At 35.9% G+C, this 14,423-nt stretch overlaps 1 protein-coding gene across 3 annotated transcripts; it reads left to right on the forward strand.

The window, feature by feature from the left end:
* Positions 1–10,563: 10,563 nt before the first annotated feature.
* Positions 10,564–14,423, forward strand: LOC122073025 (LOB domain-containing protein 36-like). 3 transcript variants are annotated; one of them, XM_042637505.1, is made up of 4 exons: positions 10,564–10,840; positions 10,964–11,045; positions 11,881–13,682; positions 13,885–14,423. In XM_042637505.1, the coding sequence occupies exon 3, from the start codon at positions 11,893–11,895 to the stop codon at positions 12,727–12,729; it is 837 nt and encodes a 278-aa protein (XP_042493439.1). In that variant the 5' UTR covers positions 10,564–10,840; positions 10,964–11,045; positions 11,881–11,892; the 3' UTR covers positions 12,730–13,682; positions 13,885–14,423. The 3 variants fall into 3 exon arrangements, with proteins under 3 accessions (XP_042493439.1, XP_042493438.1, XP_042493440.1); XM_042637504.1 differs by having other exon boundaries at positions 11,881–12,788; XM_042637506.1 differs by lacking the exons at positions 10,564–10,840; positions 10,964–11,045 and adding an exon at positions 11,095–11,799 and having other exon boundaries at positions 11,881–12,788.

Here is a 14,423-nt window from a genome sequence, read left to right on the forward strand (position 1 = left end):
TATATATATATATATATATACATCTATGTGAAATCATGAATGATATCTTCTATAGGATAACCATTGATGTGGTGTATAGATTCCTCTCCACACTGGTATTGTAAGAACTCTCTCGTATTACTTAATATATAGAAATCCTCACTAACAATAATTAGTTATACAATCCATAAAGAGATTGTTACCAAAAAAATTCTCTGGGAGATATAACTAATTAGCTTTTCATGTTGAAAACGACGTAAGATTCTCTTTTACCATTCTTGGGACTATGCTTATCTACCACTGTGTATTATAAATCCATATTAGAATAAAATTGCAAAAAGTCAATTATATGTTATTTTCCAAAATTCAACCCTCCTATGAGCTCATTTTCCATGCTACAATGTGGGGTAATCTCTCAACTTACATCAATCACAACGTGAGAAATGATTTTGTCTAATAAAGGGTCCACATGATTAGAGGCAAGAGAGAGCATGGGAAAGCATCCTCACATAATCTACATGAGGATCTTTACTCTTTGGAGACTTTCTTGCTCTCTTATAGTCTCTCTCCTCCCTCGTAATCTACATGACACACTCTGTCCTTTGCCCCAACTAACAAAATTGATCGACACTCGCCCATTGTTGTGGGCCTATGGTGTGGGAAACGTTTCCTACTCTAGAGAGAGAGGGAGAAGTCATTATCTCTTCTTAACAGGGGTGTCAAGCTAGCCCACACCAGTAGGTTTGACCCGTTAAAACTTGACACGAGACCATTTAGTTAGTAAATGGACCGGGTCTTGTCCAATTATGGACAGGTCAATAATTGTGTTTGATTGTAGCTAGACATGTGGCTAATCGAGACTGACATTGCCTTTGTAAACCTCTCATTGGTCCATGTTCTATCGCAGTAGTCACTTGATTGGATAGCAATCCCTCTCTAAAATATAAATAGATTGCATTTGTTTTTAGGGATAACCAAATGGCCAATGCGTTAATACACAATGGGGGAGAAATGACCATCACATCACTCATGAAAGATGAAAATCCTACCCCAGTTGATGCTTCTACTATTTCTCCCATTGGTCCCCTTATTGGTGTAGAGGCCACACTGCCATTTAGAAAAGCCTCCCCCTTGTTTTTATTACCTTAATTAACCAGCCATTTTCTAAACAAAGGGGGGTAGGTTGGGCGTGCATGCAACTAGCTTTCCTTGAGCTAGTAGCTCAACCAATTGGGGGCTTGGATGGAAAAGGCAGAGGAACCTTTTCAGCACAATGTTCGTGTGCCTAGTCTTTACCCTAAAAAACAACAAGAATTTTATAAGTAAAAGAGAATCAAAATTATTGTATGCCTGTGTTCTTTCTTCTTTTCTAAAAGAAAAGAAATTCTTTGGATCCTTTAATTGTAGTATTAGACTACATCAATGTAAAAAAACAAAAAAACCTAAAATGATGCAAAAAATAATAACAATCACAAACAAACAATCACATACGCAAAGATTCACGTGGTTTGACAAAATCACTTATGTCTACTGTGAGATGAGATCTGTTTCACTGTCAATGAATAATAGGGTTTTAGCTGCTCACCCTCATGCCTTTCTCAGATTATAGAGAATGAACCATCGTTACAAATTTATAATGAAACCTACATGGGCACACACTACTGAAATAACCATGTAGTCCTAGAAAAATTTCCTTGAAAACCACCAATCCTTGAACCCAGCCATAGATCTACCAGTTTGACGAGGCCCCAGCAACGAAAATAACATGCAAGGTGGGTCTAAAACTGCCTAGAAGATTCAGCTCTGAGTCTTCTAATTGGACCACATTATATGCATTTTTTGCACAGAAGGGGCTACGTATCTGAATCTAAACGTACCTTTTGTTGTTTTCTTAGGATTCTTATCAGGATGGGCCAGATTAAAGTCAACCCTAGCCCAGCTAAATGTAACAAAGATTTAAAATACCCTGACTTTAACCCAAGCCCAACCCAATATTGGGTGGATAATATTCATTTTAAACCAGGACTACCCGATCTCCTTTTCCCATCCAACACAATATGAGAATTCTGAATTCCTATGGTCAAATTGATTTTTCCTCTAAAATTTTCCACATGGAAAGAGGAAGCTCATTTTTCCTCAAATGAGCCATTAATGTCCATGAAAGTAGGAAGCTCTCAACCTTCCCCCCTTTCAATGGGTGTGAGTGACCATTCTGCAATTTTATTTTGGGCAAGTCAACATCTCCATGAGAAATAGTCATATCCTCAAAATCATATCAGGTTGTCTCTATGATAAACTGTATTCTAATATGTTATATAACCATATAAGTGTGGATTCCATCATCAAAACAATTAAGTCTAGAGTCGTTGTCGATGTTGCTAACACTAATGGCCCGTTTGATTTTGTTTTCAGAAACGGTTTTTCCTCTTTTTTTTTTTTTTTTGCACAAAAACAGGAAAACACCCCCGAAAACCATTTGATTTTTCTGTCTCGTTTCACTTGTTTTTGGAAAGAGTAATAGAAATTTATGCCTATTTTTGTGTTTGGAAACAGGAATGGAGGAACAAGTTAGACTTGTTTTTCTGTTTCTAGAAACAAGTGGGAGCAACAAAAATTGTGAAAAACCCGATACTTCACTCAACCTACCCAAACCCCAACCCATTGTTGAAACTTCTCGCTATCCAAATGCAGCGATTCCAACCTAGTTGTGCGAAGCTCACAGTTTCGGATTGCCTTTATCCTTTTGCAGCTCATATCCATGAAGTATACTAGAAACTCCAACGTCATGCTTTCACTCGTGAGTTGCATTCCTACAATCTCGTTCCTTCACTCATGTCTTGAACTTGACTACACTATTGAAAACATTTCGGGAAACAAAAAATCAAACACCTTTTTGTAATTTCAAAAATCTTAACGGAAAAACCGTTTTTCCAATTTCTAGATACAGAAACAAGAGGAACAAAATCAAATGGGCCCTAAGTTGAGGATTCTTTAATCCTTCAATTGTAAATTTTGTTTCAGTTTTCAAATCTGCCTAAAATTTCCTAAGTAGGTCCTAAAATGGAACGGCTTAATTAGGGGGTATGAATTCCCAATCGAAACCGAGTTGAATCGTTTAAATCAATATCGATAAATCATTTATTAATTTGTTCGATTTTGATTTTAAGAAGTGAAATAGTTTATTATACATTATTGTTCCGATTTTAGAAAGTGAAACTATTTAAATTTTAAACCGTTGGTTTTCAACTGGTTAAAACTGACTGGAACCATTATGCTATTAAACCAATTATACATACTAAGTCGTTTAAAAAAACCAGCTAATTTTAGCAATCTATGTACACTCACTATTGTTTTGTAGTAGCAGGAATGTGCGGGGCGCATCCGAGCACTTCATTTTTCAGTTTGCTGCTCGCTTTCTTGCTTTCGAGAGACGAAGGGAGCTTTGACTTATGGCTTCCAAGCTTGGCGCGAAGCAAAGGGATTAGATTTCACCTTTGATCAGATCAATGGTTACATCGTGTAAATTATTTCAGATTATTTTTTTTTCTTAAACCATAATTTGGGCCGACAACAAAGTTGAAACAAAAAAGGATAAAACCATTTAATCCGAACCATTTATTAATTGGTTTCAATTTTGATATATTGGACCCATTTTATAAATGATCCAGTTCTAGTTTCTATCTTTCATACTTGGAATCAAACCCGTACAAATCAAACACCCTTAGCATTTCTTCTATTGCATTCTCAAAAAGCACCACCCATTATATCCATCTAGTTGCAAGAAAAATATAACAAAGAAAAGTAAAATTGATTAATATCAAAGTAGAAACTTTTGTAATTATTACCTCACATGATCGTGTAACTAAATTAAAAATCTTCTAAAACTAATCATTAAATTTTACTTTATTTTACAATCAAATCCGTGAAACAGTAAAAATTTAAATATAAAAACAAGTAAAGATATAGTTTTGACCCCTTTTTATTTTAGATTAAAGAGTATCCTATTACATTATCAAGGTGGTTTTGGGCTTAAATTAACGGGTAGACTGGCCCATGCCCAAACGCAGCCCATTTAATATTGTTTATTGGACCGCACGCGTTCGTCCTTCATCAATAATTTATGAGTTAACAAAAATGCATTTCACACCGAAAATTTGATCATCAGTCTAAGGTTCTAAAACTTGGGATCGATATCGATTCGATTTGAATTGAGCGGATATATTTTTGTTTAAAAAAATTGATATTTTGAACATTTTATCTTTATAGCTTATCAATGGATCGGTATTAGATAAATCTCGATCGATATCCTAATCGATCTAATCCGATTTTTAAAACTATGGTCATCACTCATCGGTTTTTCCCTTTTCACCTTCTATTTAAAGTCTTATAGGGACATATCCATGAATTTTTTGGAAGCCTCTCTAATTACAAGTAAAGTCCAGGTTGACAATATAAAATAAATAAATAAAAATAATTTATTCTTCTTCACCAACTTTTTATGGTACATCAATCAAATTTGAGTTATGTTTGGTATATTCTCAAAATGTATTATAGGCTTAGAACGTGTTACGAAACCTAATTTCTTCTTTATTTTCTTGTTTCAGAATATGTTGTAGAACTCAAATCTATTCCAAGAATGCATAACAAAAATAGATTTGGATTCTCGATTTTTCAAACAAAAACATCAAATCCGACACTGACTTTCGATTTGAATTGATTAGAATATACCACATTCCACCAAGTATAGAAATGAAATCTAACTGTCCTCCAATATTATCTTATAATAGTCCACAAAGACAATCTATCCTTCTCCCCAAAAGGGATAGGGGTGGGCATAACCCTAGTGCTTTTTTAGAGCTACGGCTCAACCAATATATGAAAGATTTGAATCATTAGGGGTAGGGATGGGCAAAACCCTAGTGTTTTTTTAGAGCTCACGGCTATCATCTTCGAAAATATAAAAAGTGAGTACTTATTCAGCACCACAAGGATCCACATCATTCTCTAGGTACGTGTAGCACCTTTTTTCCACTCACTTGACCCAGCAAGGTTTGCTTCTTATAATAAAACCCTATTATGGAGCTTGATAACTACATACATGTCTCTTTCGAGTCTAATCCACTCAATTAACAAGTAAGATATAGGTTGATATTTCCCAAACACTGCTGGACATAATCTACTAAAACAAAATTAGCGTCTGATTTGTGGGCCCAAACTCTAGATTATGAAAAATATTATAATATAGACCCATGCTAGGTGGATAATGGTGTCAATCGGTTCGGTTCAAGATACAAAATCAAATCAAAATTGAATTGAGCCCAGAATAGGAACATATTTTCAAAATCAAAACTAAACTTAGTCCATTTGATTTGATTTGATTTTGATTTTATTCCTTATTTATTTATTTATAAATATTCGGTTTATCAAGAAAATTGGAAGGAGAATTTAGTATTATGGAATTTGTTCTTTGAGTATTGGTTTAGGTATAATGAGTGGAAGAGGTTGGACAGCACTATAGTAATGTACAAGCCCAAACCGTTCAAGAAAGCATAGTCTTTATTCTGATAATGACGAGTGGTAAATATGAAAAGAGAAAAAAAAAAAGCTACCCAGTATTGTTACGTACGCTCAAACATATAGGGAAGTGAAACCAGGTTGTGAATGAATGTTTCCATTTTCCTATGTATCTAGGAGTACACAATACTATTACGTAGTGTTCTTTCTCCCATATGAAAATTTTCATATCTTTGGCCGAAGCTATTGATATTCAATAAGTAAGAAACGGCATATTCATAGGACAAATGCTACAAAAAATAAGAGATAATATTTTCAAAGTTTTATACGATAGTGCTACTAATAAATTCAGTTTGGTTCTAATTGACGAATCGAATCAAGAAAATAATTCTTGTTTTAAAATAAAAACCAAACCAATCAGTTCAATCCTATTCTAAACGATTGGTTTCGGTTCCAAATTGACACCCTATAGTGGGTATCATTTATGAAAAAAATATTCATGTCCACTTTATCCCATAAGTGCCACACCAGCCAATGATATTTAAGGGAGAAAGAATACTACCCGATAGTGTTGCGTATACCAAGCCACATGAGAAAGTAAAGTTAGACTCTAAAAAGATGCCTATGCACCCCATCGCCCAGGATGGCCCATAGCTATCTAGGTGAGCGACACATGCCAGGTGATGATCCAACAGTTAAAGAAAAATGCGGAAAATGAAGCACTGACAAAGGCTCAGAGAACGAGGTGCCAAGAACCGTTGGATCATTGTCTCCTCAGTGTCGCTCACCTAGGTAGCTATTGGCAAGGCCTGAGCGATAGATGCTAAGGAGAGGAGCCAAATCCAAAGTTAACGGTATGCAGAGACTTAAAAGTATAATTGAAACCTCTTTGCTTCATATCCAATTAACATTTTCCATGGTAGATCGATCTATTTAATTTGTGACAGTGGTTGAAGAGCAATATATCACTATAGACAATGAGTTCTAATCAAAGAAGAAGAAGAAGAAGAAAGCAATCTATCACCATAGACAATGAGTTCAAATCAAATCAGTGTTGCTTATAAAAGTAGAGAATAGACTAATGAGGAACCTACGTAGTTAGATCTTACCTCTTACCTATTCATCTTGTGCGCTTAAGTCATGCATGGCCTTTCTTTCTAAAAGCTGAAAGTGACTTAAGAAAAGACCAATTTAATAAAGAAATTAAGAGTAGTGTTCAGTGTTCACACACGTTATTGTGTTTATTAATTGTTGATGACGGTTTCCTAAATAGCTCATTTTGATAACCTTGTCACCGTGTTCCAAATATCTGTCATCACATGTAAAATTTCAGCTCCAACAGAGTCTAACAAGTAGTAAATTTACATATATTTTCATTTAGCTTCAATACTCATTTCAGGTTTAAAAGGTGTAGGGAAGAGAGAGAGAGAGAGAGAGAGAGAGAGAGAGAGAGAGAGAGAGATAAGTCAATTAGTTTATAAAGGGATTGAATTCAGTGCGGGCTCAGGTTGACAAGGTTAAACTTGCAACCCTAGACTTTGTAGTATTAAGTATGAAGATTGGTACATTCACTTGAAGTTTGGTTCACTCTCCTTCATTAGTGGATTTGTATCCATCACAAAAATAAGTCTTAAATTCTCATTACCTTACTATTCAATATACTTAATATTACAATCTTAAGGTAGTAAACTACTCCTATAATGCACTTTGGAGACACTGTGCTTTTACCTCTATATAAGGGTGCGTACATTTGCCCTCCTAGACCTTGTAGTAGTAGGTTGAAAATGACATCATTTATATAAAGTTCATATAGTCAAAACAGGAGAAAGAACGTTAGTTTAGGCCCCACTGTCTATCATGTTCGAAGAATATACAGATTAGAGCAATGTGGAAATATTTTTTATTTGAATTAAATTTCATCAATTTTAAGATAGAATTTATAATTTTTTAAATAAAATAAAATTAGTAAGAATATAAATTCACGTGCAATAAAAATATTTTACTTTTACCCTACAATTTGTGTTATAAACGAACATATTTTCATATCATTAACAATAACATCAAGATCTCCACAACAACAAAGTAAATAATAAAAGCTTATATACGATTCTTGTTTCAATTTTAATGAATTATTGTTTTAATTTTCTGACAACACATTGAGAAATAAATGAGGATTCCTAGATGTCAAAATTTACCTTACACCAGATATTTTGTTTACAGTCATTGATTTTATTGCAATCAAATATTGCGACAATTGTAATTTTTTTTTCAGAATAAATTAGTATTCATACTTATAATAACTAGTCTACTTAGTTAAAGAACTTCTTCTTTCCTTAAAAAAAAAACATGTGCGTCTCACGTGTGTCTTTCCTCAATATGTAGACAAGATAAAATTTTCACCCAATTATATAATTCATCATGTGGAGCCATAACATGATTGAATAATCCATAATTTGTTATGTGGTGCTTTCTTAGCTACAATGTGTTTAGTTACTAAGAATCTTGTGACAAATCCTTGACGAATTCTAAACTTCAATTATCACTTTTTTTTTTTTTCTTTTTTTTAAGATTAAATGGTTTATAATCTAAATCTTCTTTTTCTATATAGGTTTTTGTATCATGGAGCTAACTTTTCAAAAAACAAGCAAAAAATTTGTTGGAAGGTTTCCTAATTAAGTGAACCATCAAGGGCTAATGTGCAAAACTTTGACATTTTGGATATGATGTTTGCAAAACACAAGGACAAATTGGGTACCCGAGAAGCAAATAAATGATTGTTATTCTATCCAATTGAAGAATGATGTGGAAACACTGACCATTGGATATTTAGGAAATTGCCTAGCTTGGTCACATTTACTTTTCATATATATATATATATATATATATTCGTAATCAGATTCTTTAAAAAAAAAAAAATGAAAGCCCTACACGTAATTAGATAACCTAAATACAAAGACACTAATTGTGATTTAAGAGTCGATTTCCATTTGATAAGCTGTAAATTTGAAGTGCATGTGTTGTTTTAACGGTTGATGGGACTCATATGCTCAACAAAATGTAGAAGGTAAAATAAATTTCTAACCACATTGGTATCCTATTACATTGAAGAATGATTTGAAAAAAAAATTGACAATTGGATATTAAGGAAATCATCTAACTTTGGCCAAGTTCAACTTCAAATTTTTATCATTTATTCTTTGATCTGCTGTCGTACTTTCTCATATACATTCATGTACCCCACAATAGTTTTGTTAGCTATACACTCTCTTTTAGTCCTGAATTCGATTTTGCCACATTGCAAAATTGTTGCGAATATAACACGACAGTTATGGAGAAATGCTTGAATCTTTACAGGATCGAATCAGTCTCCTCTCAAATGCAAATTTTACCATATCAAATTGAATGAGGATGATATGGGTTATTTTTTGAACCGCAAATGTATTTTCTCCACACTATCTTACCTCTTCCACACTTGAGTAATACATAGAACACGTTCACACAACCAGTATGTTTGTCAAGAATGCACACTAATACTCTCACCTTGGGTTTCAGAATACCCTAATTGTCACCAAAATAGGAAGGAGAGAGAGAGAGAGAGAGAGAGAGAGAGAGAGAGAGAGAGAGAGAGAGAGAGAATGATAGTTGGTTGTTCCTCCTTTTCTCCTCTTTTATAAATTAGGTTGCCTACTAATAGTGGCTAACTTGTTGAGTAAATTGAGATTTTTAATCCATTTAAGATTCTAAATCCATACAAAGTCAATATGTGGTAGCTCTCTTCAATGTTCTTGTGGAAAGAGGTAGAATCTCAATTGGTATGTTAGCTAATCCAAACACCTCATAATATTAAAGAGAATAATTCTACCCGCTTGCGTGTATCTACACCTAAACATTGGTTACCGCGGAAAGACCTCGTTGGTCCCCACCCAAATGCCTTCGCGTGATCTGCGTGCTAGTGCAGTGTCAATGCAAACAAACATTGTTCTCTTACCCTAATGTTAATTAAGGAAAAAGATCATTCCTAATTGCGCACCCCTATGCCAAGACATAGTGGGTGACAAAAATACCACCCCGTCCCCTAGTTGGATGCATGCGAAATGATCGCCCCACTCCTCATGAAAGGCAAAAATCCCACCCTAGCTTGTTGATGCTTACACGGATGCTCCCATTGGCCCCCCACACTCACGATGCCTTTTAGGAAATCCTCTCCCTAAGTCCACGTGTGTTTGATGGAGAAAAATAGAAAAGATAAAAAGGGGTGGGAAACTTATACTTATTTTCCACAAATTACCACAATGTGAACATTTAGATAAGTGGGGTGAAAAACTTACCAGACAAAGACCTTTAATGCAATAACTGTTATCTGTTTCATTTAACTTTCGTCACCCCACTCACTTTCAAAATAATTGGTAAAACTTCATGAAAAATTTGTTTTGGGTGTTTTTCTCTCATCCTCCTATTTATTCTATTTCTTTCAGCATTTCATCCTACCTCCATTTCCTATATTTCCCACTAAAAATTATACAATCAATTATTTATTTTCCTTTCCTTTCATTGTCAACCATGGTTTCAAGTATCGATATCATATTAGTCGTATTGTATCGATATCGACTGAGACCGATCCCCGATTCTTGATCAATCCGAATCTATTACCCGTATCATAACAAGGGTAAAATAGAAAAAAAAAAAATATACTTTTTTTAAAAACTAAGAGATAAAAGTGATTGGCACCCTATTGATCGAGAACAGATCGGTACGAAAACTGGATCCATATTATCAACTCAATCCAAAATATGTGAGACTCACCTTCACAAAATTTCTCCCATTTTTTATTCATCAAAGAAACAGGGCCAAAAGTTCATTAATTTTGACTCCAAAATTTTTTTTGACATGAGTAACAAACCTTGGGATATATGTCTACACTTTTTCAGTCTTTCTGAAAAAAAAAAGAAAAGAAAAATGCCACATGGCAGAATCAGCGGTATCGTTCCGGTTTAACTTGCAACCAATGTGGTTACTGGCCCCTTACAGCTGGAAGCTCCTAGTATAAAATGACGTTCTATTCTCGATGGTTAAGACTTCGCTGCTCGTTTTTTTATCTTCCTTATTTTTCATTTTTATTTACCATATCGTTTTTATTTATTTATTTTTTTATCTTCTTCTCTTTGGGATCCTGAAACTTGTTCCAAAAGAGTCTGTGAATCCGATCGAGAGCGTTCGTTCTCTTCGAAGCAGAGGTTTCAGGGAAAAGAAACCAAGGCGGCGACGACGAAGGCGAACACGACCTTAGAATCTTCAATCGGAGAACACAAGCAAGCTAGCAAAGGGTTTTTGTTATTTGATACTTGCGGTATTGATCGATTTATAGCTTCTTCTGTTCATCTCGTGAATGAGGTTATTGTTTTTCAATTTTTGGTTCGTCTGAACTTCTTTCTAGGGTTCAGTTTTTCCTCTTTTTCTGTTTCTTTTACAGATGTTGATGCTGCTATGGAGATGTTAATAGAGAAGCTTCAAAGTCTGATCTGGAGTTTTACAGGCGTAATCTAGGTTTGAAGGTGAGAGATCTGTCGTTACTCTTTTGTTTTTCTCGTTATCATCTTCTTTTGGTAATACTTACCTTTAATGTTCGTATGATCTTCGAAAGTCTGAAACCGAAGATTCGAGATCGTTTAGATTATATTTTAAGGAAGATCTCAATCGATTGGAATGGAAGATTGCAACGACTCAGTCTTAGGGGAATAGATGTTCAGTTCAGGTCTTTTATAGTTATTCATCCATTTATCCTTAAAAATAGGATCCGAATCGAGAAATATTCGCTGAAAGAGAAGAGAAGATCAGATGTTCTGGTTCCCAGCATCTTGATTTTAGACCTCTGTGATATTTTTGTCTTTAATATCTTCATTGTGTGTGAGAGAGAGGATAAATCTGTGCGGTTGTTTCAGCCTCATCGTTGCACCAAAGACAAGAGAACGAGCGGTTTTGCGGGGTGGAGTAACCCCCTCGCTCACTTCCACCTCCCCTATTTTGGTTTCATATTTACCGGTAAGCTAACACCAGATTCTAGAGTGTTCTTCCTGCATTCACTCACGTCGTTCTCCGGCGTATTTTAGTCCGTTGCATTTGGAGAAAAGATACTCGGTAACCGCAACCCTAATAAGAAACTTTCAAAAGCACACCGGTTTGCCAAAATAGGTAAATAGAAAGACGATCTCTGAATCCAATAAAATCATGAATTATTTTTTTCGTATGGACTACTCTGCTCTACAGAAGAGGGCAAAGAAACACTCGTTCTCTCTGTGATCATTTTTGGTATGTCTTTCTCAGATCCATCGTTACAAAAATCTTATTTAGTGATTTCGTTGCTGAAGTCTATAATTACAAATGTTGCAGGAGTGAAGAGAAATGGCGTCGTCGTCCAATTCTCCGTGCGCCGCGTGCAAATTTCTTCGGCGGAAGTGCACACAAGAATGCGTGTTTGCGCCCTATTTCCCACCAGATCAGCCAACAAAGTTTGCGAACGTGCACAAGGTTTTCGGCGCAAGTAACGTTGCCAAGCTCCTCAACGAACTCAACCCCTCACAAAGAGAGGACGCCGTGAACTCCTTGGCGTATGAGGCAGAAGCGAGGCTTCGTGATCCCGTGTACGGCTGTGTGGGTCTTATCTCAATCCTTCAACACAGGCTGAAGCAGGTCCAGCACGATCTCACTAACGCAAAGAAGGAACTCGCAAACTACATAGGCCCAGCTGCGATGCTCCCTCTGAGCCATCAACACCCGCACCACCAGCTCCTGCATCCGCACCACAACCCTTCTTCCAACACAGGACCCTACGGAATGTCACCAGTAGGATTGGGTATGCCGGCAGCACAAGCGCAAGCACAGGCCCAGCTATTAATGAGAGAGCAGCAGCAGCAACAGCAGCACCACCAGCAGATGCTGGAAGCACAACATCTAGCCGCCGTTGTAGCTGCTAGAGAGCAACAAGAAATGATGAGAAGCTACGCACAGCAACAGCAACAGGAGGAGCTTGTCAGGTTTAATGGAGGCTATGATGGGACTGCCGCTGGGGGAGGTGGTGGTTTTAATCAGATGAGCACCGCGTTACCTTCTTCCTTGGCTTTGGCTCCATTCGATAACCCATTTCAGATCCCACAACCGCAACAAGAACACCAGCATCAGCATCATCAACACCAGAGAGCAGGGAGCGATGAGATTAAGAATGTTGATCCGTCTTCTTAAACTCGGGTCTTCATCTCGTCTCTCGTTCTCTGCCTGTCATTGATTTTCCTTTGTTCTCGGTACGCTCTCTCTCATATGGTTTGCACGTGTGACAAGCGTGCGTGCAAACAAAAATCCGGAATAATTGGACGTTGCATGTGTGCATCATTTCAATTTGATTGACCAGAAAAGCCCCATAAAATGTTGCAGGTCAGAATATTAATTAAAAACCGCAAAAAAATATTGCAAATAACATTGCTCAAATTAGTTTCTCTTTCATTTTAAAAAACATTTAACGAGTACTCCGTGTTTAACTAGAAGAAGAAGAAATGGTGGATTGCTTGTGGGATTTAAATTTATTTTAAAATGTCAATTAGACTTCATTTTTTTTTCATTTTTTGTTCTTATGATTTTCATATACAACGAATGATGCCAAAACATACAAAAACGTTGAAGCTAGGGGAGGTTTTGCAGTCAGTATTCAGTAATGTTGGTCGCTTGGTTCAGTGCTCAGACCTCAGAGGTTCCGTAGACAAGAGGTGGTGGTTGTTTTTCTCCTCTCTTTTTGCCCTTTTGATCGTATCATCATCTTTAATCTACTAGAAGATCGCCCAAGCGATTATAAGTCCAATTTCGCAATCATCACGTTGCCAGGCACACCCTTTGGGGTTTTGTCCCTTCTCTTATCTTCATCTGGAGTAGAGTAATTGTTCTGATTCCATTTATTTCGGTATTTAATTAGGCAATCTTTTTCTTTTTTTTCTTTTTAACTTTTCTTGAAAAGTCTCCTCAAATTACTGAGGCCTGAGAAACACGTTTCTTCTTTCACCAAATGAAAAAGACGGGGAAAATTGATTTTCTTCTCATTTAAAGAATCGTATTAGACTGATTTAACTGTGTTTTTTTTTTTCTCTCTCTGACGAATTGATGGGGGAGATGGAATGGAAAATATGCTGTACTGAAATTTTGTCAAAGTATTTGAATGGTGGAAGAAGATGGAACTTCTCTCTCTCTCTCTCTCTCTCTGGAACTGAATATATTCCAAATCAGTATTTTCCATAGTCCATTTATTTTTCTTTTATACTTCATGACCTATTACACGGTCTTTGACATCCCATGGCATTTTTTTCTTTTGGAATCAAGGTAGTAAGAATCTGTTTGTTGTCCCTGATACAGGTTGAACGGCCCCATATCCGTAATCATCAAAGACAAACGAAGAAATAAAATTGAAACCAACAAACGACCTGGAGGAGAAGAAGAAGAAAAAGAAGAGCTCAGACGCATCTGATAAGAGGACGAGGAAGCACATCATTTTGAGTTTTACCTGTTTCTTCCTTCGACCTAGTTGAAGGAAAGAAGGAAGATGAAGATTGAATAGCATATTTTCAGAGAAGCATTATTAAAAGAGAAGCCTGGTGTCGATCTCCTTACGTCAATGGCAGCTATCTTTTTATTCTTCTTCCCTATCTTCTCATCTATCGTATAAAACTTAACTTAAGCTGGTATATGGTAGGATTTTTGAGTATCATCCTAATCTACAATTCCAGTTCTTTTGTTACTGTTTTTCTTATTTACATTTTTGCTATTGAACTGTAAGTCTTTAGAAGTGTAAGGGAAGTGTGAAGTACATATATTTATAGCAGAATCGCAGATGTAGTGATACTCTTTCCTTTTTCTCGTAATGAATATCGGAAACTCTTTTTATTCCTTTTTCC

This window comes from Macadamia integrifolia, chromosome 3 (genome assembly GCF_013358625.1).
Source record: "Macadamia integrifolia cultivar HAES 741 chromosome 3, SCU_Mint_v3, whole genome shotgun sequence".
In the NCBI taxonomy this organism is placed as follows: domain Eukaryota; kingdom Viridiplantae; phylum Streptophyta; class Magnoliopsida; order Proteales; family Proteaceae; genus Macadamia; species Macadamia integrifolia.